At 48.3% G+C, this 24,627-nt stretch overlaps 1 protein-coding gene across 2 annotated transcripts in view; it reads right to left on the bottom strand.

Moving 5' to 3' along the window:
* Positions 1 to 220: 220 nt before the first annotated feature.
* CALCOCO1 (calcium binding and coiled-coil domain 1) overlaps positions 221 to 24,627 on the bottom strand; it is a 34,394-nt gene continuing 9,987 nt past the window's right edge. The window contains exons 3-15 of one of the 2 annotated variants that reach the window (XM_035100302.3): positions 20,900 to 21,005; positions 19,601 to 19,800; positions 18,348 to 18,506; positions 16,870 to 17,018; positions 16,539 to 16,629; positions 15,147 to 15,302; positions 13,223 to 13,477; positions 11,700 to 11,825; positions 10,235 to 10,330; positions 8,051 to 8,162; positions 6,003 to 6,217; positions 4,968 to 5,074; positions 221 to 4,095 (exon numbers count right to left, since the gene is read on the bottom strand). In XM_035100302.3, the coding sequence (XP_034956193.3) occupies positions 3,894 to 4,095; positions 4,968 to 5,074; positions 6,003 to 6,217; positions 8,051 to 8,162; positions 10,235 to 10,330; positions 11,700 to 11,825; positions 13,223 to 13,477; positions 15,147 to 15,302; positions 16,539 to 16,629; positions 16,870 to 17,018; positions 18,348 to 18,506; positions 19,601 to 19,800; positions 20,900 to 21,005 (1,974 nt within the window). In that variant the 3' untranslated portion in view covers positions 221 to 3,893. The remainder of the gene's footprint in view (positions 4,096 to 4,967; positions 5,075 to 6,002; positions 6,218 to 8,050; positions 8,163 to 10,234; positions 10,331 to 11,699; positions 11,826 to 13,222; positions 13,478 to 15,146; positions 15,303 to 16,538; positions 16,630 to 16,869; positions 17,019 to 18,347; positions 18,507 to 19,600; positions 19,801 to 20,899; positions 21,006 to 24,627) is intronic. The other variant, XM_035100293.3, reaches the window with a different exon arrangement.

Here is a 24,627-nt window from a genome sequence, read left to right as displayed (position 1 = left end):
ATCATTTAAGGTGCTACTGGCCTCTCTCTCTCTCTCTCTCTCTCTCTCTCTCTCTCTCTCTCTCTCTCTCTCTCTCTCTCTCTCTCTCTCTCTCACCTTTTCTTGCTTCTCTTCTGAAATTTAACCCCATTTGCTATCCATTATTCTGGAAGAAGAATTTGTGCCAATGGTGCAAAGATATTCATACTTTGGCCTAATTTGTTTTTTTGGGGGGTGGGGGTGGGGGGGAGAGAATGTCTGAGTAGGACACACAACCCTGATAATCAGGACTAAGATGCCTAGTCCCCAGTTCTAATTCTGCACCCTACAAAATGCAGCTTCCTTAATTTCTTTTTTAAAGCAAACCCCCAATGCTGCCCATGTTTTTAGCTCTTATTACTGCACCCTACAATAAATTAGTTGTGGCTCTGTCTTTCTTGCAGTAGCCCAATCTGGCCTTTGCTTCTGAAATCCAAAGATTTGCTGTTCTTTATTGTGGATGCAGAATTACTTCACTGCAAATGTGCATAATTTGCCCAATTTATTATGGGGCGGGGGGGGGGGTGCGCGCGCGCGCAGATCACCACCCTGATCAACACCATGCGGATTCATCTTTAATTCAAAAATATTCCTTGTGGGTGAACTTCTCTACTTTTTATTCCTTGCTAAGAAAAGAACGGCTTTTACCCCGCATCACTCTAGAGCTCCTGTCCCCCCCCCCCCAAAAAGTTTAAATAATATTGCTGGACTATTTTCTGAGCTTGAACTATCATGGAATAAATAACCTTAGTGTTTAGCTACTTATGCAAAGGCAGCAGCTACATTTAGGAAATATATTGATCATGTTTAAAGTGGGAGGGGAACTGCCTGGAATTTATATAATTTCTTTCCCTGGCGGTGTTGAGGCATACAGAAGGTTTTTATTAGAAGCCTTTCTCTGCTTTATTCTAATTTATGTGTCTACTACCCTGGTTGCTTTAGTTGTTATTTAAAACAAAACAACACACACACACACACACACACAATGCCATATACCATATAAATGCAAGCAATAAAATCTTTTGGGTATTGCTGGAGTATGGGCTATAGCTAGAACGATAAATACACACATCCATTCATTTGCATCCATCTGTTTGCTTTCTGCTCACGCACACTCAAGAATTAAAAGTTAGGTGAAGTTAGGCATCTGTGGCTGGGCTGGCCCTTTTCAGACTGCGGGGAAGAGTGGAGAAACACTAGCTGTAACTCAGCCGTGGACCATCCACTCTTTATGTAGAAGGTTCAGTCCTAGGTTCTCTAGGAATGGTGGGGGGGGGGATGCCTGTCTGAAACTTGCCGGTCAGAGTAGACATTTCTGAGCGAGATGGACCAATTGTCTGACAACTCAGCAAAAGGCAGCTTCCTATGGCCTTCCTATGGCCTTGGGTCCAGCTACTTTTGGGAAGGGCTATTGCTGAGACGTTGGACATCTTGCTTTGTATTCATAAAATCCCAGGTTCAATCCTTGGCATTTTCAGGCAGGGCTCGGGGAAGACCCTGCCTGAACCCCGAAGGAGCTGCTGCTGGTCAGTGCAGCCAGTATTGAGCTAGATGGACCAATGGGCATACTGTTTAAGATGGCTTCCTATATTCCTGACATGTAAATGTTGTACACGTAGGGGGCATTCTATGGGAGGAGAGCACTCAAATCATTCAACCCGTAGCCTGGGATGCTCCTATTCAGTGTGTGTGTGTGTGTGTGTGTGTGTGTGTGTGTGTGTGTGTGTGGTCCTGCTCATTTGCTTTGTCCCAAAGCCCCTCTCCCTGCTAAGATCTACCCTTCCCTCTCCCTCTTTATTTATTTAAAAATTATCCTATGTCAAGCACGTCTACTGTGGCTTAGAAGAAAGAAAATAACTGCAACTATATAGATATATTTATATAACCAGTGTTACAAAAACAAAACAAAAAAGATGAAGCACATTCAAAACCTCTGCAACATTCCAGCTTCAATCCAACAAAAGGGGGCATTACTCGGGGAAGGCTGGCCAATGCAAAACAGGTTCTGAAAACCCTGTGGCGTGCGTGCCACAGTTCTAGTGGGAGGGAGTTCCAAAGGCATGAAGCCACTACAGAGGAGACTCCCTTCCCTGGGGACACACAGCTCACGTACCTAGGGTGTGGACTCCCCAAGAGGGCCTCTGACTGAGTTCTCAAGTGTGTGGGAAGGATGGTTACAGGTCCAGACCCCATCAAGGGTCTTAAGGTGGGCGGATGTTATGCGTACTAGTGGGTGTGTTATGAATCACCATGTCTACAGTATGCTTCAAACTCACGGCCAAAGCCGGTTCTAAGCTTATCAAGTGCAGGGATTGCAGCCATGGTGCCCATGAGGCCTATAGGGGTTAGCAGTTCAATAATTCTTAAAATGTGTTTTGGGTTTTCCTGAACAACTTGACCCTACGCTACCAGGGCCAACCGCTGGAGCAAACGGACTTTGAGTGAGAAACCCACACATGTGCGTGTGTCACCATGCAATATTGCGTGAACTTTTGACATTCTGGTGCTCAGGGTGGAATACTGAAATGCCACCGCGTCCCAGTGACTCTTTTGTCCCCCAGGCTACAACTGCATAAGGATGTGAGGATGACAGCACCACCTCTGGGAAAGGGCGTTTCATGTGCGAGCTGCCCGACAGTATGAGGGTGTGCTTATCATTTTAGGAGTATTCTATGGTTAAAAAAACCCAAGCAACCCATTTTGCACGAACAAAGAATCAACGGACACTGTGGCAACACCCTTTTGCTGAGGTTACAGTGACCCTTCGCTGAACGGAGAGCTCCGCCCACCAAAGGGTGACAGCCGTTTGCAAGGCAGCCAATGGGTGCCTTCTAGCTATCACTGTTGCTGTAATTCCCATCATCCCTCATCACTGGCCAGGCTGGCTGGGGCTGATGGGAGTTGGAGTCCAATGGACAATGCCACGTTAACTACCCGTTTGTTACTGTTTCGCCAGGATGAGCGACAGGAGAGTCAAGAGCCCTCTGAGTTTACCAGGGATTGACGTCCCCTTTTTCAAACTCGCTTGCCATCACAGGATAACTGACTGTGTGTAAACAAGGTCTCATGGGCAGAGGTGTAGCAAGGGGGGGGGCTGTTGCCCTGGGTGCGGTTTTTTCGAGGGCGCAGTTTGCTCCTCACACCGCCCCTGCCAGCCCCGTGCGCTGCTCTGCGGGTCTGATCCCAAATCCCAGCCTCACAACACAGCAGAGGGTTGGCAGGGCGTCAGGAGGACACAACGGGCATGCGCCAAAGGGCGCTTGCACACCCTGCTGCGTCCTCCTCACGCTGCCCCTCCAGCCCACACCGGCAGGGCGGCATGAGAAGGGCACAACAGCCACGCGCCCTTTGACCCCAGCTTTGCAAAGCGAAGGTGAGCCTAGGATCAAGAGGTGCTTGGCTATTGTGACTTTCTCATGCCACCCTCCCTGAGCCGCTCTGCAAGGCTGGGATCATTGGGGCTGGCATTGCATTGGCGGTGAGGCTGGTGTGTTCCGCCCCCCCCCAGCACACATGTGCCCACCCTGTGTGCCATGAAGGCACGCTCTTAACTTCTGAGCTCTCAGCCACTGACACTCAGTTTGCCTTAGTGTGTGTGTGTGTGTGTGTGTGTGTGTGTGTGTGTGTGTACATAACTAACTTTGCTCCTCCTAATGCAAGTCAACTCTGACCATGGAGAGGGCGTCCCAGGAAAGTGGTACCCCCTTGCTACCACCTAGCAGCTGAAGCCACCCTTCCTCGTAGCAATCTCACTATCGAAGGGAGAAGGAAGGGAAGATATACCCAGCCTGGATCCCATGGAAGAGAGAGAGGGGAAAACAGAAGGGGCATGGGGGTGGTTGGGAGGAAGGGGGTTTGGGGGAGGGGAGAAACGGTTACTCAAAGGTGAAGGGGTCATGGGTGCTGAAAAAGAAGTGCCCGTCAACATGTGTATCCAACGTTTCCTTGTCGCTCTCGGGTGGGAAGCGCTCGTGGCAGATGGGGCACTCCTTCCAATGGGCCGGCGAGGGCAGGTCTAAGGGAGAGACCCCCATGCCGCAAGCCCCCGGCTCCGACATTTGACGCCCTGTCAGGCCACTGCAAACAGAGGGAGGAAGAAAGAGGAAACAGTGCAAAATGGGCTGGTGAAAGAAGTGCTATGTCGTGTAACTGGAAATCTGGCAAAATGCTGTCCTGGCTGGGTTCGGAGTAGTGGTGGTGGTGGTTACTTTGGCATGGGGCTACACCAGGGTTTCCCAAACTTGTGCCTCCGTCAGTTTTTGGACTACAATTCCCACCATCCCTGACCGCTAGTCCTGCTAGCTAGGGATGATGGGAATTGTAGTCCAAAAACAGCTGGAGGCACAAGTTTGGGAAACCCTGGACTATGCCATGCAAACCCATGGTAGAGTGAAGAGCATACCTGCCACGTTCCGGCCTGAGAAATAAGGGACTGGACAAAAAGTAGCAGACCGGAAGTAGCACTGCCGCCATTTTGGAACTGGGTGGAGCATGCTGAGAAGCGAGTTTTGATGCCCTGTTCCAAAATGGTCGCCGCACCAGAAGTCGCGCTGCAGCCATTTTGGAACTGGGCAAAGCAGCATCAAAAGTCGCTTCTGAGCATGCTCTGCCCAGTTCCAAAATGGCCGCTGCGCCAGAATAAACTGGGAAAAAACAAAAAAATCCGTTTTTTCAGCTGGGGACAGCTGGAAAAACGGGGGTTTCCCGGGGAATACGGGAGACTTGGCAGCTATGGTGAAGAGTCTTTTAGCGTGTTGCGATAGCAGACAAGTTGCATGATTCCTGTGGATCTCCAGATGTTGTTCAGATTACATCTACCAACATCCCTGAACTGGAGCTCCATAGCACCTGCAGAGCCACAGGTCCCCCACCACTGATGTACAGCCCTCTCTCTGAAAAGGGGGAACTGTAGTCAAAATAAGACTCTGGAGCATCCTAGCTGCCGTTACCTGGCCACTTCATAGAAGCCGCTGCCCAGCTCAGGAAGGAGCAGGTTGGTTTCTTCGCCACCACTCTGGGCAGCAGCCATCAGCACCGCCTTCTCGTCCTCAGCCTCCTAAATGCAGAATGAAAAAGTAAGAAGCGGTACCAGCAGGCTCGGCTTCTGCCAACCCCATGCAGCTCAGCCCCCAACATCCTTTGCCCATCCCTGGGGGGGAAACAGATGGTGGCACGCCTAGGTTGGCAGGGTTCTCTCCTGAGTACGTGAGCAAATGAGAAGCCACCAGCCACACATACAAGGGAGGTATACAAGCAGGCTGGTCCATGGGCAAGAGGCCACGCTGAGGTTTGCAGCATTACAAAAATATAGTTAGAAAACAGAAAAACCAGGGAGGTTAAATACCCCTTTGCCCACCTCCCATAAAACAGAACCCTGAGGACTGAGCATGCTCAGTGGCTAAAGAGTGGTGACTGACTATTTGGGGGGCGGGGCGGTGGGGGGAGTAGAGTTGGGCAATACAACAAATAAATAAATAATAATTTTTTTATGCCCCGCCCATTTGGCTGGGCTTCCCCAGCCACTCTGGGCAGCTCCCAATCAAATATTAAAACCACAATACAGCACTAGAGATTAAAAACTTCCCTAAACACGGATATGGACTTCAAAAAAGTTTTGGGATGATATATCGATATACCGCCCCCAGCCCTAGTGGGGAGGAAAACCAAGTACCGTAGGAGGAGGGATGGAATGGAGTGTTGTGGCAAAGGGCAGGGCTTGCTGGCTGGCAGCGAACAAGGGCAGTCTGCACTGAAACCATTTATTTCAGGTTCTACTTGCGCTAGCTAAAATGGGAACTTCTGCATTCTCTAACATGCCCTGCTTGAGAGCCTCCCAGGTGCATCTGACTGGCCACGGATTAACACAACACACTAGCTAGATGCAGTTTTGGCCACAACCAGCAAGGAAATTCTTCAGTTCCTAGGTTCATGAAAGTTTGGCCAGATCCATGACTTGCACCCTTCTTTGCCTCGCAGGGCCTCACCGAGTCGGAACTGGAATCCTCGGGTGGCTGCTTGATCTGATTGGCAATGGGTGCCGGCTGGCTGATCACCACGGTGTGAGCGGGTCCCCGGGCACAAGGCGGAGTGGTAGTAGCTGCCCGGTTGTCACACAAACTGTAAGACCCGAGCTGCGCAGGCAGGCGCATGTCCTCGGGACACTCATCCTCAGAGTCGGACAGCGGCGAGTCCAGGGAGCCTGGGAGGTGTGTAGGAGAAGGGGCGGAAGAACAGAAATACATGGTCAAGGGAGAAAGCGATGCCCATAGGGTGTGCCATAGCTGCCAAGTCTCCCGTATTCCCCGGGAAACCCCCATTTTTCCAGCTGTTCCCAGCCGGAAAAAACGGATTTTTTTGTTTTCCCCCGGTTTATTCTGGCGCGGCAGCCATTTTGGAACTGGGCGGAGCATGCTCAGAAGCGACTTTTGATGCTGCTCTGCCCAGTTCCAAAATGGCTGCAGCGCGACTTCTGGTCTGCTACTTCCGGTCCAGTCCCTTATTTCTCAGGCAGGGACTTGGCAGGTATGGGGTGTGCATGTGTGTCAGAGTTAATCTCCCTAGAGAACAATGGTGCAATTGCTGCCAGGTTGTGGCTCCAGAAGCAAATTCGCCTCTCCCAAATAATTCATTTTGGGATGCAAAATTAGACCAGGCTGCTTCAGGCACAGGTGGAAAAATCTCAGGTGCTGGGTTGCTTAGATACCAAAAGATTAAATCCTGGCCCTCAGGAAAACCTTTAGGGCAGGCACCCCCAAACTTGGCCCTCCAGATGTTTTGGGTCTACAATTCCCATCATCCCTGACCACTGTTCCTGTTAGCTAGGAATCGTGGGAGTTGTAGGCCCAAAACGTCTGGAGGGCCGAGTTTGGGGACGTCTGCTTGAGGGTAGGGGTCACCCAACCTTTTTGGACCAGGGGGCACATTTTGAATTCTGAGCAGCTGGAGGCACCAGTCACAAAATGGCTGCTATGGGGGTGGGGGCTGTTGCATAATACAACATGGTTGCCACGGGCATCGCATAACACAAAATTAGAGAGAGAAGCTTTCCCCATAATTGCACTTCCATATGAGAAAAGGCCTAACTTGTTGAATTTCTTCCTTAAAAATAAGAGAGAAGCAGCAAAAGTGCATTAATATTTTTTTGGGGGGGACACCAGCCTTTTAGGACCCTAGAGCATAGCTTCCAAGTACCCCGTTTTCCCCGGGAAACCCCCGTTTTTACTTACCTTTTCCCGGTGGTCCGCCGTATCACTTCGTCTCCCGTTTTTCTGTTATTTTCTCCTGCCAACGGCCATTTTTTTTCCTGATTTGCCCTTCTATGGGCACAAAAAATGGCCGCCGCTGGCTTCAAAAGTCGCATCTACGCATGACCGGAAGTGCATAGACGTGACTTCCGGTGTCGGCGGTGGCCATTTTTGGTGCCCATAGATGGGCGGCCCGACACTGGAAGTTGCGTTGACACACTTCCGGTCATGCGTAGAAGCTACTTTTGAAGCCGGCGGAGGCCATTTTGGGTGCCCATAGAAGGGCAAAGCGACAGCGGAAGTTACGTCGACACAACTTCCGGTGTCACACGGCTGCCGGTCCCGGATTCTGCAGTCCGGAACTTGGAAGGTAAGCCCTAGAGATTCCTATTGCCTGGTGGCCAAACAACTTACTCATCAATCAATAGCTGTGACTTCACTATTGGCTAAATATACCAATAGGCAGGAGCAGCCAACCTTATTCATTTCATAGAAATCCATATGTTCTACTTCCTTTCTAGGAGGGCTAGAGATTTACTTTAAAAAATAAGGAGAAAAGCTTAGAGTCTGGGGCCCCTACTTGGGCCCTTGAGATTTTTGCGGGGAGGGTGCTGGTGATTTGGCACTTGGGAATTCTGAGCTAATGGATGTTTGGGTTTCTAGGATCTAAAGAGCTTTCAAGTTCTAAAAAGAAAACGAAATACATTTTTTTTGGCCACGACACTGAGCGGAGATGGGGATTGGTACATATAATTGGGCATGCAAAACGAGGGGGGAGGGAGACTGACCGGGAGTCTCTGGCGCTGCCTCCTCTTCATCGCAGAGAATAGATTCACTCCATTTCTCGTCGGCCACTTTCTCCAGACGCTCTTCAAGGCGCCGTATGTATACCAGCAGCTCCTGAGGGGCAGGGAATTGAGAAAAAGGTCAGCAACAACTTCCAGAGAGAAAGCCGGTAGGAGGCGTCACTCCACCCACCTCCTGTTAAAGACCCTCCCCATACACCTCCCACATTCTGTGTTCAAGTTCTATTATTATTATTATTATTATCATTATTATTATTATCTTTATTGCATTTTAAAAAATTACTGAGAAAACATAAATTAAGCATTACATCCAGATATCAAAAAAGAAAAAAAATACAGAAGAAGAAAAGGAAAAATATATATATAAAAAAAGGAGGGGGTGAAAGAAAATCGATAAATAATAAAAAACGAAAAAGAATTAGTCAAGAACACAAAATTGTTCAAAGGATACAAACACTAATTTGAATGTTGTGTTCTCAGAAAGAAATGCATTTTAATCCTTCTTTTCATTCTATCTTTACAGTCACTTTCTTTCTGTTCCAGAAAACTAGTTTGAATCCCTGCTATATTGGTTGACTTCCCTCTATCTATCTGTGGCTTCATTACTTCTCTTAAGTGAAAAATATTTTGTATTTGTGTATTAAAATCAGTTTTTCCTATTATATCTGTGAAATTAATCTAAGCACAACTAAGTATTGTTTTTGGAACCATATCAGATAGTTTTTAAAGCAGTCCCATTCCTTTTTTACCTTGTCACCTGAACGATATCTTATTAATTCTGTCATTTTGGCTAGTTTGAGGTACTCGCATAACTTTAATTGCCACTTGTCTTTTGTTGGTATTAACTCACTGTTCCAGTATTTTGCTATTAGCATTCTGGCCGCTGTCGCCGCGTAAAGAAACACTCTTTTATTTTCATTTGGGATGCTTATCGTTAGGATGCCCAATAGGAAAGCTTCAGGTTTCTTTAAAAATGTGTGTTTTAGCATTCTTTTTAGTTCCTCATAGATCATGTCCCAACAAATTATCTGGGGACATGTCCACCACATGTGGAATAAGGTTCCTTCGTTTTGTTTACATCTCCAACAAATATTGACATTCTTTTCATCCAAATTAGCAAAAATAAACAAAAATAACAGCAGTATGTGTTGGAGATGTAAACAAAACGAAGGAACCTTATTCCACATGTGGTGGACGTGTGTTCTGTGTTCAAGTTCTAGACATGGGCTGTGGGCAGCATCCAGCGAATGTGACCCGTCAGCACAAACATTTCCACTTGCACAATGGGACTTTCCCCTCTCCTCCCCGCACACTCATCTCATGCCCTCCCCCAAAAGGACTGCAAGGGGAACCCCTAGAACAGATTTAGGGGGTGTGCGGGGGCAGGGAGTCCTCCTGTGCAAGCGTAAACCCTCGCGCAGATGGGGCCACGATGCTGTACCTTTCCCCTCTTTCTCAAACTCGTGCTTTCTGGATGCTCTTCCCCTTTGGACCTCTTCTGTAAGCTTTCCGATACGCAGTGGCATAGGAAGCCGCTCGGGCACCCGGAGCGGCAAACATGATGCGCACCCGGGGCGGGGCATTGCTACGTAACACACATTTTTTGAAGAATTTTGAAGTGTCAGGCATAGCTCTAGTGGCTTTAGCCCAAACGTAGCAGAGTTTTCCTGAACAGCGCAGAAGCTAGTTGAGGTGGAAATGATTAGTCGGCTAGACGCAGAATAACTATTTACAGGATTTATTAAAAGAAAATAAAATCAGCAGAGTTTCTGCATACAAAGCAAAGCAAAATAAATCCTTACTCTCTCTCTCTCTCCAACCATACGCAGCACTCCTACTCCTAACACCCACAAGAAACAACTGTGCTAGCATTCCTAGATAACAGAGTTCAGTGCTGGTCATTAACCAATGAGAGAGTTGTTGCCAGGCCAGGCAGACCTTGGCTTTCTGCCAAGAGTAAATTGACACTGCCTTGAGTTAATTCTGTGAAGCAAGAATCTGTAAGTTTCCCATGAGAACCAATTATCAGAAACCGAACAGTCGCTACGTACGACACATGCGTTGCTACGTAGAGATGCTGCGCATGCGCACCACGTAGCGGGGTGCCACTGGCGCCGCTCACGCTCCCCCCTTGCTACGCCTCTGCCGATATGGCCTCTCACCAACCTGCTTCTCGGCCTGGAGCTGCTCTTTCTCCTTCTGGGCAACCTGCAGTGCAGCTCGTAGCTCCCGTAGCTCCCGGCGGCTCTCAGAGACCTGCACCTGATGGGGCAAAAGTGAGAGTTTGCACATTTCAGAATATTGAGGCAATGGATGTGATGCAGGGCATCAAGGAACTGGCTGTGGAGCCAAATATCCAATCTGCAGAGTCCTCCGTATCCCTAAGGCTTCAGCTAGTTTCAACTATGAGCCAGAGCTCACTCCTCTCCAACAAATCCCCCCTAAATACCTGCTGCTACATTCCTCCTGTTGGGATCTGACCATCTTTCCTTCTATTTCAAATGTTCGGGAGTGAGTGCCAATCCCTTTGGAGCCAAAATGACAGCATCCAGGCACAAGCACAAGAGGGAGGCGCCAGCAAACTTGGGTGATGGGGACCCCAAGGCTCGTACAATTGGGGTGGACTCCAAGTACAATTAAAATAAATAAATAAATTTAAAACCCCCTAAAGGGGAAGGCAAGAAAAGCTTCCCAAAAGAGTACAAGGAATCTGATGTGGGCTTTGCAACTGGTAAGGACACTGTGTTGTATTGAACCAACTTTAACTCAGAGTAGACACACTGAAATTAATGGACCTGAGTTGGTGATGCTAATAATAAACAAGGGCAAGTAGTTCCTTGGACTACTGCAATGCGCTCTACGTGGGGCTACCTTTGAAGGTGACCCGGAAACTACAACTAATCCAGAATGCGGCAGCTAGACTGGTGACTGGGAGCAGCCGCCGAGACCACATAACACCGGTCCTGAAAGACCTACATTGGCTCCCAGTACGTTTCCGAGCACAATTCAAAGTGTTGGTGTTGACCTTTAAAGCCCTAAACGGCCTCGGTCCAGTATACCTGAAGGAGCGTCTCCACCCCCATCATTCTGCCCGGACACTGAGGTCCAGCGTCGAGGGCCTTCTGGCGGTTCCCTCGCTACGAGAAGCCAAGTTACAGGGAACCAGGCAGAGGGCCTTCTCGGTAGTGGCCATAGCTGCCAAGTTATCCCTTTTTTTAAGGGATTTTCCATTATGCTGAATAGGCTTCCTCGCGAGAAAAGGGAAAACTTGGCAGCTATGGTAGTGGCACCCACCCTATGGAATGCCCTCCTACCAGAGGTCAAAGAGAACAACAATTACCAGACCTTTAGAAGGCATCTCAAGGCAGCCCTGTTTAGGGAAGCTTTTAATGTTTGATGGATTTCTGTATTTTAATGTTTTGTTGGAAGCCGCCCAGAGTGGCTGGGGGAACCCGGCCAGATGGGCGGGGTATAAATAATAAATTATTATTATTATTATTATTATTATTATTATTATTGGAGGGTGTTGTGTGCAGTATAATGAAACCATAAGAACTCAAAGGGATTGTTATTTTTCTCCCACCCACGGCAATGGAGAAACACCCCCCACTCCCTCAGGGCCCCAATTTACCAGACTGGAGTCACGTTCCTGTGCCAACTCCAAACGCAACACTTGGCGCTGTGCCCGCTCTTCTTGCAGGCTCTTCTCCAGGCGCAGCACTTCGGCGCTCAGCTTCAGGATCTTGTCTTTCTCTGCCTGCCAACATCACAGGGTTGCATTGAATGGGTGGGGAGGGGCTGGATGGGACTCCTCCCCACCCCATACCCTTCCCTCAATGCAGCAAACTAATCACGCATCAGCTTTGGAATCATTTTGGGGGGTGGATGGAATCCACAGATTGGAGGGGAAAGGGGTCAGGTGGAATGGAAAATGTGAAATCGTGCCGACATTTAAAACACACAGTTCAGAAGTCAAATTCAAAAACATGATTTCTAGAAGTAAAACTAGAGATGACAGAATGTCACTCCCATTCATTCCCTGCATTTAAAACGTAGCTTTAGTTTGCAAATCAGATTGTCTAGTGCAGCATACTTGGAAATGTTTATTCACATCTGCGTAGACCTTATAGGGAAGAAGTTACTTGGGGGAATATTTCATGTTTGAAAACACAGGACACTGAGTTTCCTGATTCCCTACCTCCACCCTGAACATTGGGCTTGCTATCAGAACCCCTGTACAAAGAATGACTGACTCCCGTCTTCAAATATCTCAAGGGCTGTCACATGGGAGAGGGAATAAGCTTGTTTTCTCCTGCTCTGGAGGGTAGGACTCAGACCAATGGCTTCATATTACAAGAAAGCAGATTCTGACTAAACACCAGGAAAAGCCTTCTGACAGTAAGAGCTGTTCGACAGTGGACTCTCCCTTCCTTGGAGGTTTTAAAGCAGAGGTTGGATGGCCATCTGTCATGGATGCTTTAGTTGAGATGCCTGCATTGCAGGGCATTGGACTAGATGACCCCTGGGGCCCCTTCCAACTCTATGATTCCATGATTGAATCTGTGTATGCTACGTTCCACTTCATCCATGGCGCTTTACCCCTTCCCCACTAAAAACAGAAGGCAATGCTGAATGTGGGCTTGAAGCAGGAAGCAGCTGTTGGGCCGAGGGTGCTTCCCTGAGCTCCCATCCCTGGGCAAGGGGCAGGCTGAGGCTCTCGCCGAAATCTCATGCACTCTGCGAGATCTCACTGGAACCTGCCGTGGTCACTGCTGCTTTGCAGGTGCCACCGCGCAACCCAGGTAAGAAAAGCTTCAGCAGTGGTGAGGTAGCGGCAGCAGGGAGTGGTACCCCTCCTCTCTTTGCCTCAGGTGGCAAAATGGGACGCAGCACCCCTGATCACCAGCATCGCTGCAACTTACTGAGATGGAAAAGGGAGATGTCAACATGGTGCAGATGCACTGGGGAACCAACTCAGAACTCCCAAAGGCGAGTTTGCACTGCGCTGACCTTCATCCTCCCTCGCCTCCCTCCCAGGAAGTCAAAGTGATGGTGGTGCCATTGCCCTGCCCCCTGCTACTGCAAGTGAAACAATGAGGGTTTACCATCAGCTACTAAGCACGATTGGAGAACCCTGGGATGGGTCCAACAAACCTCCATGTTCTGCAGCAGTGTGGCCTTCTCCTTCCACCACTGGCCTTTGCCCTCTTTCCACTTGAGAGTCATGTCAGCAAGCTTGATGTTGATCTCGGCTGCCTCCAGGCGGCTCTTGTGCAGATCGGAGATGGTGCGGTCCCGGATGGAGGCGACGCTGGCCAACTCTTCCCCCAAGAGAGCCACTTTCTGCTGGCTGGCAGCCAGAAGGTCCTGCGTGGAGCGCAGCTGTTCACACACAGACTCCATCTGCACCTGAGAAGAGACAGGATGGGGCATGGATGGGGCAAGGGAGGCAACAAAGGGATGCGTGGGTAAGGATGAGCCCATATGACCTTCCAGAATTCTCCGTGCTACTTTTGGGAAGGGTGGCAGCTCAGTGGAACAGTATCCGCTCTGCAAGCAGAAGGTCCCAGATTCAATCTCCAGGAAGGGCATGGATCATATCCCATCTCAAACCCTGAAGAGCTGCTGACAGTCAGTGTAGACAGTACTGAGCTAGATAGACCAATGCTGTGGTTCAATATAACACAGATTCTTAGGATCCAATATGAACAGTGAAACTGATGTGTGGGTTTGTGGATTTTGCCTAATGTCCTTGACGGAGAGGGGAGGTGAAGTTCTCCAATAGGCTTTCCATGAATCTTCTCTTCTGACAAAGTTGGACTCACTTCATGTTGAATGGAACTGTTTACAGTTGGTTTCCATTGGTGGGTGAAGTGGGCAAAGAGAGGAGGACTGGAAGGAGTAGGGGCCAAGCTTATTGCTTCCTTCAACACTATTAAAATAACACTGAATGATTATAAAAACACAGTTGCTGCCAGAATATATGGTGAGATTACGGAGGCCATTTTGCGAAACATTCTCTAGGGAAGGATCGACGTTCTCCCAATAATTCAGGAGCAGCATGAGAAATTTAAAAAACTGTCAGAAATTTTATCTCTTTGCAGCAAAATTTCAGCCACACCCTATTATGGGATGTCTTGCCTGCAGCAAGGCCTTGTGGGAACTGTGGTACAACAACAAGTGGCCCAAACCCCTTGCAACCACCAGTGGCGCTAATCAATATACAATCTAATCCAGGGAGAGCCAATATGCTATCCCTCCAGGTGTTATTGGGCTCCAACTCCCATCAGCCCCCAGCCAGCATGGGCAATGGTCAGGGATGATGGGAGCTGGACTCCAAGAATATCTGGAGGGTACCATGCTGTCTAAAAAAAAAAGGTAAAGGACCCCTGACAGTTAAGTCCAGTGGCGAACGACTCTGGGGTTGCAGTGCTCATCTCGCTTTACTCCCTGAGGGAGCCGGCGTTTGTCCACAGACAGTTTTTCCGGGTCATGTGGCCAGCATGAGAAAGCCGCTTCTGGCGAACCAAGCAGCGCATGGGAACGCCATTTACTTTCCCTTTGTAGCGGTACCTATTTATCTACTTGCACTTTGATGTGGTTTCGAACTGCTAGGTTGGCAGGAGCCAGGACCGAGCAACGGGAGCTCACCCCGTCGCGGGGATTCGAACCGCCGACCTTCCGATCAGCAAGTCCAAAAGGTTCCGTGGTTTAGACCACAGCTCCGCCCGCGTCCCACCCTAATCTCTCTCTCATTCCTCACTGACACACAACTCTTTCAAACGCAAGACTACCCACCTGTCTTCTTTCCCAGAGACAAGAATCAAAACCTCCTCTCCTCTAGGAGGTGTGGCAGAGCAAGAGTTTATGGTGGACCAGGAGTCTATCTGGGCTCCATTTTATCCTCACGACAACCCAGCGAGATAGGTCACTGGCCCAAGGTCACCCAGCTTAGCTTCATGACTGAGTGGAGATTTGAACCCTGGTCTCCCAAGCCCAACACTGTAACCACCACACTACTGCCTTGGAGACAGAGTGCCTTGCTGAGGTTCAGCATATTCTGCTGTCCGGCACTTACGGTGCGGCGATTAGCAGCCGTCAGCTTCTGCTGCAATTTGCTGATGTCCTCCTGCAGCCCCAGAGTCTGTGAGACCTTCTCCCCATGGAGGGTCTTCGCTTCCTGCAGATCAGAGGCCAGGCTGCGACTCTCCTCTTCTGAGGCCTGCAGCTTTACCTGAGGAGGACAAAGGAGGTCGTAGTCACAATGTTTGTGCTGCGATACTTGCCCTTCCATTGACTCGAATTTCCTACTCTCCAATTTGGTCTACTCAAGGACCTCATTCCCTTCTGGGAAGCCTTTTGGGGGCCACATCCCAACGGCAGTAGGGCTTGGTGAGATCTAGTTTTCAACACTGTGATTTATCACCAGCTAAACATACCAATATATCATGTTGGCTAAAATAAGCATGGAGCTATGTAGACGCGAACAGTAGAGCTGGGTGATATCTGGTTTCCAACTTTGTTAAACATCGCAATATGCTGATTTTTAACAATGTCTGAAAAAAGGATGGAGCTGGTTTTCAACTTTGGGATATATCACCAACTAAACATCATGATATACAGTGGGACCTCGGTTTACGAATTTTCGGTTTACGAACGCTGCGGACCCATCTGGAATGGATTAATTCACTTTCCATTACTTTCAATGGGAAAGTTTGCTTCAGTTTATGAACGCTTCAGTTTATGAACAGACTTCTGGAACCAATTACACCCATGCTTCGGGTTAAGTACGCTTCACGTTGAGTACTCCGCGGACCGTCTGGAACAGATTAATCCACTTTCCATTACTTTCAATGGTAAAGTTCGCTTCACTTTATGAAAGTTTCAGTTTATGAACAGACTTCCGGAACCAATTGTGTTCATAAACCGAGGTACCACTGTACTGATATATTACAATGTCTGAAATAAAGATGGAGCTATGTAGAGGCATGGGCTCCCCATTGTGATTTTGGCATAGTACACACAAACATCACGATTCACAATATATTGCCAGGTCAAAAATTATGAAACCAATATCATTACAAGGACCAGTTTTGGATGATATATTGATCAGCCCTAACACAGATCCTGATTCGCGATATATTGCCGGGTCAAAAAACTATGAAACCAATATATCAATATGGAGTTCAAATCGGTTTTGGACGATTATCTCGATATATCGCCCAGCCCTAGTGGGCAAGTCCAGAGGCAAAGAACAACTGACATAAATTTTACCTTGGTGTAGTAGGCTAGCTTCTACACACACTATCACACCTCGCTCTGTCCTCTATCCAGGGAAGCAAGGATGCATTCTAGCCAGGCAGAAACACTCAAGGGCCAGGGAGGGGCGTGGCCTGGAGAGAGTTCTGAGGGCCAGGCAGAGAGGCCCCGGGGCCGCATTTGGCCCACAAGCCTGAGATTTAGCACTCACCTGGTACTGCTCCTTCTCCGCATTCTCCTCTTTGAGCTGGTTGTGAATCTGCTCCTGTTCACGCAGCAGAGACTTGACAGTATCTTTCATTCTGGGGGTCCAAAAGGAGAAAGGAGAGGGTGGGGGTGAGAAGCAGTGGACCTACTCAGTTTGTGGGCCAGAGTATGAACCAGGCTGAAAAAAACAATGAGCACCCTCTGATGGACTCAGCTCAGTTTGTAAGCCATAGTGGAGGCCACCAACTATGATGGTGGGCAGGTAAGCTTAGGGAGTAACATGGTGCCGTGGCAACTAGGCCACATGGCACCAGACATTGAGCCATGACCCTCACCTGTCTAGCTCCGTCTCTCTTTGCAGCATCTTCTCACCCATGGCCTGGATGTCACCCTCCAGCTCTCGGATTCGGGCCACATGCTCAGCTTCTTGGAGGCTTAGTGTATCTCTCTGCTCGGATACTTCCGCAAAAGAATTCGATAATTCCTGGTGGCGTGGGGAGATGGAGGAGTGAGCAACATTCACGGCATTGGGTGGGTGCTTGAAACATAACACAATATTTCTGATAAGGTGTGTGTGGCAGAAAACCTGGTAGTTCCAAGGAAGGAAGCACAGCCTACGGGCATGGGTAGTATCTGAGCACAAGGTGACTATCATGTAAAATCTTTTTACTTCCTTTCTACACCCTGAAATCTACACTTCCCTTTTCGGTGGCTTCTCAGCACACTTCCATTTCTTTATTTGCTCATTTATTTAGTTTGCTGCTACTCTTCTTTGCTATTTCTTGCCTACAGTAACATCACTATACAACTAAAGGTAATTGGCTAGGTGGTGTCTGGCTAGGTGGCATTGTGACACCATTCCGTCCACTCTGAATCCCTGATTGGATGGGAAGAAAAAGAATCAGGAGCTAGCTTGACAGTGATGCCCAAGATGAATGGGTCAGATGAATGGATCAGGGTGGAGCTAGATGGGCAGCTTCTATTTTTTTTTAAAAAAGACTATTGTAATCTATCATATCAGTGGCATAGCGTGGGTTGCTGGGTCCCGGGGCAGGGCCAGTATTGCACCTACTAACCCGCGGTTCCTGTCAAGGCTGGGGCAGTGGTGGTCATGGTGGTGGGGAAGGGTCTTCCCAGCAGGGAGAGGGAAGCTGGGGAGGGGACAGCTGAGGCAGCCATCATCATCATCATCATCATCATCATCATCATCATCATCATCATCATCATCATCATATTTTTACACCACTTGGTTGCTAAATAAACCCCTCAAAGTGGTTTGTTTTTCTTTTGGAATTTGTGGTGTGCGCCCTCCCCCCCATTTTGCACCTGGGCAACAGTCCCTGGCCCCGCCTCCCGCTACGCCACTGCCCCAGCTATCTGAAGAGCAACAACTACTCGGATGTCTTTAAAGCAAATAACTTTTTCAATTTTTTCAGGCGTTAGAACTTCTGTTGATTCATTTCACTTGGCCTAGTTTGGTGCTATTTTACAGATCAGATGCTTTTATTTTGGGTATTAGGTACTTCATGGCATTTAAAACATTTTAATGTTTAGCCGCCGTGACAAAGTGCTTGAAGGGTAGTGCATACATCTTAAATGAATGAAGGAATGAAGGAATCGCCCGTGTCTAACAAAGGGGCTAGGACAGGCAGACCCTGCTGAAAACTTTGCAAATTTCAGCTGAAGGTTCCTTGACTTGCCCTGAAATGAACCTCAGGGCAGGAGAACAGGGCACAATTCCCCTCTGTCCCCGAGTAGCTTTGGGAACCTGGAGATATTGAGAATTCCCAGATCCCTGGGCTTCCTCTCTTGCCTTGTACTGCGCAGCCAGCTTGGTGTGTTCATCACGAAGCGTGCCCAGGACTGCTTCCAGCTCCGCCACACGGCTTCTCAGCTCTTGAACCTCATCCTTCAGGCGGCACGACTCCTGCAGCAGGGCTCCTTGCTCCTGCCGGCTCTCTTCCAACTGCGTCTGTGAAGGATAAGGAGAGACAGCAGCGAGGCTTCATTGGAGGCCAGTGAACATGTTTGCTTGCTTAAGCAGCTACCTTAAAGTCACTGCCCCTATGTTGCTATCACACAGGGCTGGAATTGAGAGATGGTTCAGAAGAAACAGCATGACAGAGCACCTCTGGGCTGTTAACTGATGAGCGGAGAGAAACTTTGTGCTGGTTGTCAGGCAAGGCCTTTTCCCACCTGCCTTGCCCTGGAGCCTTTCCTAGACCATGACTTTGAGGACAGCAGAAGCAGCTGGGAAGAGAGCAGCTCAGGGATATTTAAAAAATAAAAATTTTATAAGTTGTGTGCCCTTTGTTCCTCAATTTGATTCTTTTGTATGGTTTTGTGGTATTTTATGCATTGCGATTTGTTTTTAGTGACTATAGTTTATTGTAATGGTTCAGTGTAAACTGCTTAATTGTTATTTGCCGATATTTAATTTTACTGTTTGCGATTACATTCTAATGGACTATTGCATATTGCTTTTATTTGATACAAGCTGTTTATTTTGAAGCTATGTTTTTATCATGGCTTTTTTTTTGTATCAGATCAGGTTGTTGCTAGGTGTGTGATCTTTGCTGTCTGTTTTGTTGTTTCCAGAGCTTGTAAACAGCCTTGAATATAGCAATTTAGAAAAGCGGTATTCAAATTGAAAGTGAAATGAAATATGGAAAAATAAGACTTGAAGAAGCAGGTATGTGAGTGCTCTAAATTTATTAAAAGACACATACACCACTGCTGGAATATGGAAATCACAGAGAAGAAGATTAGCGTAGTTTTTTACTAGACAAATTAGCTGTCCATCTACAGGAAGACTGCTTCCACAGGGAGAATTCAAAGATGCGAGAATTCAAAGTACCATGTTGCTTTCAAGGCCAAGTCATTGTTCTAGGAATCCATATTTCACGGTTGGGAAACCTGTGTGGATTTTACTGGACTCCCAGCTCCCATCAGCATTGAACCGCACAACCAAGGGCTATAGAAGATGGGCATTTTTGGGCAAATGAACCACCAGGCTGAACAGTCAGGGGGCTTCTGAAATTCAGGGTGTTGCTTGGAGTACGTTACCTCTAGCAGGGCGGCCTTGGGAACCACCAGCAACATGTCGGTGCCCCCGCCGTCATCGCTCGCCTCCTCCAGAGTGACGAGCTCATCCATGGGCCGCGGCTCGCTGAACTGGAAAGGGGAGCTTTGACCACGCACCTCCCCACGGCGATCCACATAGCGGAACTGGTACTGCTGGGGGCCTGGCTTGGGCAGGTAGCTGGCTGTAAACACAACACATTGGCTTGTTCACTGATCTGTGTACGTAACAGTCTGAAGAAAGCAAAATGGTTGACACTGCAGCCAAGGAAAGAAATGAGGCTCTTGAGGTTTGTATTTCGTGAGCACTGCATTCAATCAAAGCTGCTCTGAATTTATTTTATAGAGAGGCTTTATATAAATTTAACAGTTGTGTGACAGTAGCAGCAAAAAATAATAGTGGTAGCACTCACGAGCATTCTGTGATATCACAGCAGTTGAGCGAATGGCTATGGAGAGAATTTTTTTTCAAAAAGGCACAGCCTAGTATGGGAGGAATTCAATATCACGCTAAGGCAATCATTTTGTCAGAGCAAATATTTCGGCTTGCCAGATGGAATAATCCCACCTCTCCACCCCCATATGCTATTCCAGGGGTTCTCCCAATTCCTCCAAGAGTCAATTTCAGGGGACAGGGGAGATATGGGGGGAAGCCCCCTTGGGCAAGCTGCAGTTCTTGCGGAGGGTTTCCGCTGATGGAATTCATTCGTTGACTCCCATCCACGTATGTGCGTGCTTTTGAACTTATGTATGGGTTTTGAAAGCAAAGGACAAGTCGAAAACGTTGCTCAAACCAAATGCACAGAGCCCCGTGGTCGCCCCTTCTACGATTCCTGAATCACCTTTCTGCCTTGGTTAGGTAAAGGGACCCCTGACCATTAGGTCCAGTCGTGACCGACTCTGGGGTTGCGCGCTCATCTCGCATTATTGGCCGAGGGAGCCGGCGTATAGCTTCCAGGTCATGTGGCCAGCATGACAAAGCCGCTTCTGGCAAACCAGAGCAGCACATGGAAACGCCGTTTACCTTCCCGCTGTAGCGGTTCCTATTTATCTACTTGCATTTTGACGTGCTTTCGAACTGCTAGGTTGGCAGGAGCTGGGACCAAGCAACGGGAGCTCACCCCGTCACAGGGATTCGAACCGCCAACCTTCTGATCAGCAAGCCCTAGGCTCAGTGGTTTAACCACAGCGCCACCTTGGTTAGAAAAGGGCAATTTAAGTATTGCTTTGGCATCTCCAGCCATGCGTAATCTGCTGCGGATCATCGGGCCTCACACCACCCACCTTGGAACTGAACGTTACAGTGAAGCAGGGCTCCTGCAGAAGCTCCTCCATCTGGAACTGTGCACCACACAAAGGTATAATAATCACGCACTGAAGAGGACTCCACCTGGGAAAGGGAATAGGAAGAGAGCATGAGTATAGCCCATGCCCCTAGCCCAGGGGTCAGCAAACTTTTTCAGCAGGGGGCCGGTCCACTGTCCCTCAGACCTTGTGGGGGCAGACGGCGGACTATATTTTGAAAAAATAATAATGAATGAATTCCGATGCCCCACAAATAACCCAGAGGTGCATTTTAAATAAAAGGACACATTCTACTCATGTAAAAACATGCTGATTCCCAGACCATCCGCGGGCCGCATTGAGAAGGCAATTCGGCCGGATCTGGCCCCCGGGGCCTTAGTTTGCCGACCCATGCCCTAGGGCGTGTTGCTTAGATCAGCATATTATATACAGGATGAGGGACACACAAGAGATTCAGGGAATAGTACAGACTCATTCGCTTTTGAATCTGGCTTGGGCTACACTTTGCCCCTCCCCAGGGCCATCTTAAGCACCTTTGGCGCCCTGGCGCCCTGGTGCAACGGATCCCTCCGCCGCCCCGTTTTCCAGCGCGATGGGCGGGCAGGTGGCCGGGCTCAGCGCGCAGCGCGGTTGCCGAGGGTGCTGCTGCGCGACGGGTGGCCGGGCTTGCTGCGCGGCGGAGCACCAGGGCGCCCTGCGCCACCCAGCCTGGCCGTAGAGCCGGCTCTGCCCCTCGCCATCCTCAAAACGAGGTAGGAGCCAGGGGTTCTTTGGATACAGCAGAGCAGATGAGCTCAGAGGTCCCTCTCGGCTCTAACCTTCTGTGAATCTTCTGCCTCATTCTAAACTGTCTCGGTGACAACTGCAGCTACATTTCCCCTTTAACACCACCAGCAACAAGACCAAACAACAATTGTTTGGCACCTCCAGGATAGACGAGGAATTTCTCAAGTCCTGAGTCTCAAAGCAAACCCAGGCTTTCCCTGCCCACCCCCCAATTCACTTTGGGTTGGGGAGTCATTTCTCCAGTACTGTTGGGGGCAGGAAGGAAGGAAGCACACTAATAATAATAATAATAATAATAATAATAATAATAATAATAATAATTTATTATTTATACCCCGCCCATCTGGCTAGGTTTCCCCAGCCACTCTGGGCTGCTTCCAACAGATAAATAAAACACAGTAATCTATTAAACATTAAAAGCCTCCCTGAACGCTGACTTGGGTCCCTGATTTTCCATTTCTAATGAGAGCGGGACAGAAAAGGAAACCCCCAGCCTGCTCCTGCATAAACAGCCCTCCACTGTGCTGCACAAAGGGACTGTGTGTTCCTCCTTGTCTCTCTCTCTCCTCCTTCCCCCTTCCCCCAAGGACCACACTGGATGGACGTTGGGTCTTAGACATGCAGCAGGGTGGAAGGGAAGAAAGGACATTTTCAATGCTCCCCTGTATATAGAACATCCTGTAACAGCAGGCTCCAAGTGGGAGAACGAGAACATAAACCTCCTACTGTGTTGGCTTTCTATTTACAAAACTCCCTAAAAAAATAAAACGCACGAAAATGAGAAAACCCCTCGCTGGCAGTCTGAAGTGGTATAGCCCACTCTCCACCTTCAGGACTCTCCCATCTCATTCTGCTCTTTGTGCAGACCAGAGTTGGCAATTGTGCGCGTCAACAGTGCAATCAAGGCCCTCTTGGAGCGAGGATCCGGGAAGCCAGGGTTCGAATCCTTACTTGGCCCTAAAGCTCACTGGGTGACCTTGGGTCAATTACAGCTTATCAGGCTAGTTCATCGAGCAGGCTTGTTGTGGGGATGGGGTGGCTTGGGGTGTGGGAGAGAAAAGGATGGCAGATAAAGGCAGTAATGTAACAGCTGAGGGAAATGTGTCCTGTGTTCGAAATTAGCCAGGTGCCGGGCACATTTTGCACCTGGCTTCCAACCAGGAAGATGTCTGGCACCTCCACCATCTGGAGATGCCTGCCTGGGGATAATTGAATCTGGACTGTTTTCACACGCTAATACCCCATCCTGTAGAATTCAATCAGTTATATCTTATCTGAACAATCGGAATGAATTTCTGGAACAAAAATCCTTTTTTTCTGTGCCGGATGTCAGGGGGACACCTTACAGGGACCCTCCCCCAGTCATCCTGACCAGCACTTTGCCCAGTGACAGCGCTAGCAGCGGGTCAGGAGGAGGGAATGAGGAATGGAGCGGAGTGGAGAGGGGGCTCTCAGACGTGTCAGAGCCTAGGCTGGCCAGAGGAGGAAGGACAGCGCAGAGAGGTGTCAGAGCCTCTGCAACGCTCACGGGAGAAGGAATGCAGCCCCTTCCGGCGCCCAAATTGAGGCGCACGCCCACACGCAGGACTAGGGGGAGGCGTTTTGGTGTGACCAGGCTTTTATGCTGGCCGAAGAGCCGGAAGCAGCCATTGCCGGGTTCTGAATCGGACTAGGCAGTCACGTTTTCTGATCAAAATAAAAAAATCATTTTAGTAGCACCTTAGAGACCAACTAAGTTTGTCATAGGTATGAGCTTTCGTGTGCATGCACACTTCTTCAGATATCTCTGCACTGTAAATAATATGCACAATAAAACTCTGAAAGGCAGAGCGGACTGGAGCGTCTTTACTCGAGAGTAGCCGCAACAATCCCCTGACACCGCCTGAGCAGGAGCAGTGAACAATGTTATAGTTAACAGTTGCAGTTTGTAAGTTAGCCAAAAATGTATAAGAGAAGTACAAATATCAGCTGGAAATGTAAAGAAAAGGAAGGCACCTTTTACCATGTGTGGTGGACATGTAAGGTAATAAAAGCATTCTAGGAAATGATACATAATAAATTGAAAAAAACACAGAAGCTTTTCTATTAGGAATTGTAGGTATTGAAATTCCTAGGGAGGAGACAACAGCTGCACGGACGTAACTAGCCCAAAGATGGAAAGGAGATAAAGTCCCTAGCAGAGAAGAATGGCAAACTAAGCTGTTGGATTATGCTGAAATGACAAAACTGACTGGAAAGCTCAGGAACCAAGAAGACCAAAACTTTAATAAAGAATGGGGAAAAAATTATAATTTACCCGAGAGACCACTGTAAGCAGCTGAAAACATTAGCAGGATTGCAATAACAATTGTAATGTAGTAAATATTACAGATAAAATGGAGAAATATAAAATATGGATTATGAAATAGTATGCAGTTGAAAAGGTTGACAATAGGACCCAAGGAAGGTGGGAAGTCTAGAGATTCGGAGAAATCTCTAAATATGGATATGTATTTTGTATTGTCATAATTTTACACTTGTAAAATCAAATCAAAATTATTTCCAAAAAAATAAACAAATTGTTGCAGTTTGTCTTCGCTTACCCCACCCCACAGCCCTGCTCACAGTAGCTGTGAAGAATATTCCTACGTTATGAATGGTCCGTGTCACCATTAAACTTTAGGAAGAACTTCCTGACAGTAAGAGCTGTTCGGCAGTGGAATTTGCTACCAAGGAGTGTGGTGGAGTCTCCTTCTTTGGAGGTCTTTAAGCAGAGGCTTGACAGGCATATGTCAAGAATGCTTTGGTGGTGTTTCCTGCTTGGCAGGGGGTTGGACTGGATGGCCCTTGTGGTCTCTTCCTAGATAAAGCGACTTTTCTTCTTTAAGTTCTCAAAGCTCTTAATCTAGCTCAGGTTTGTCATTTGAATTAGCCAGATGTTT

This window comes from Zootoca vivipara, chromosome 2, assembly GCF_965207765.1.
Source record: "Zootoca vivipara chromosome 2, rZooViv2.hap1.1, whole genome shotgun sequence".
In the NCBI taxonomy this organism is placed as follows: domain Eukaryota; kingdom Metazoa; phylum Chordata; class Lepidosauria; order Squamata; family Lacertidae; genus Zootoca; species Zootoca vivipara.
This window is presented reverse-complemented; position numbering and strand designations above follow the sequence as displayed.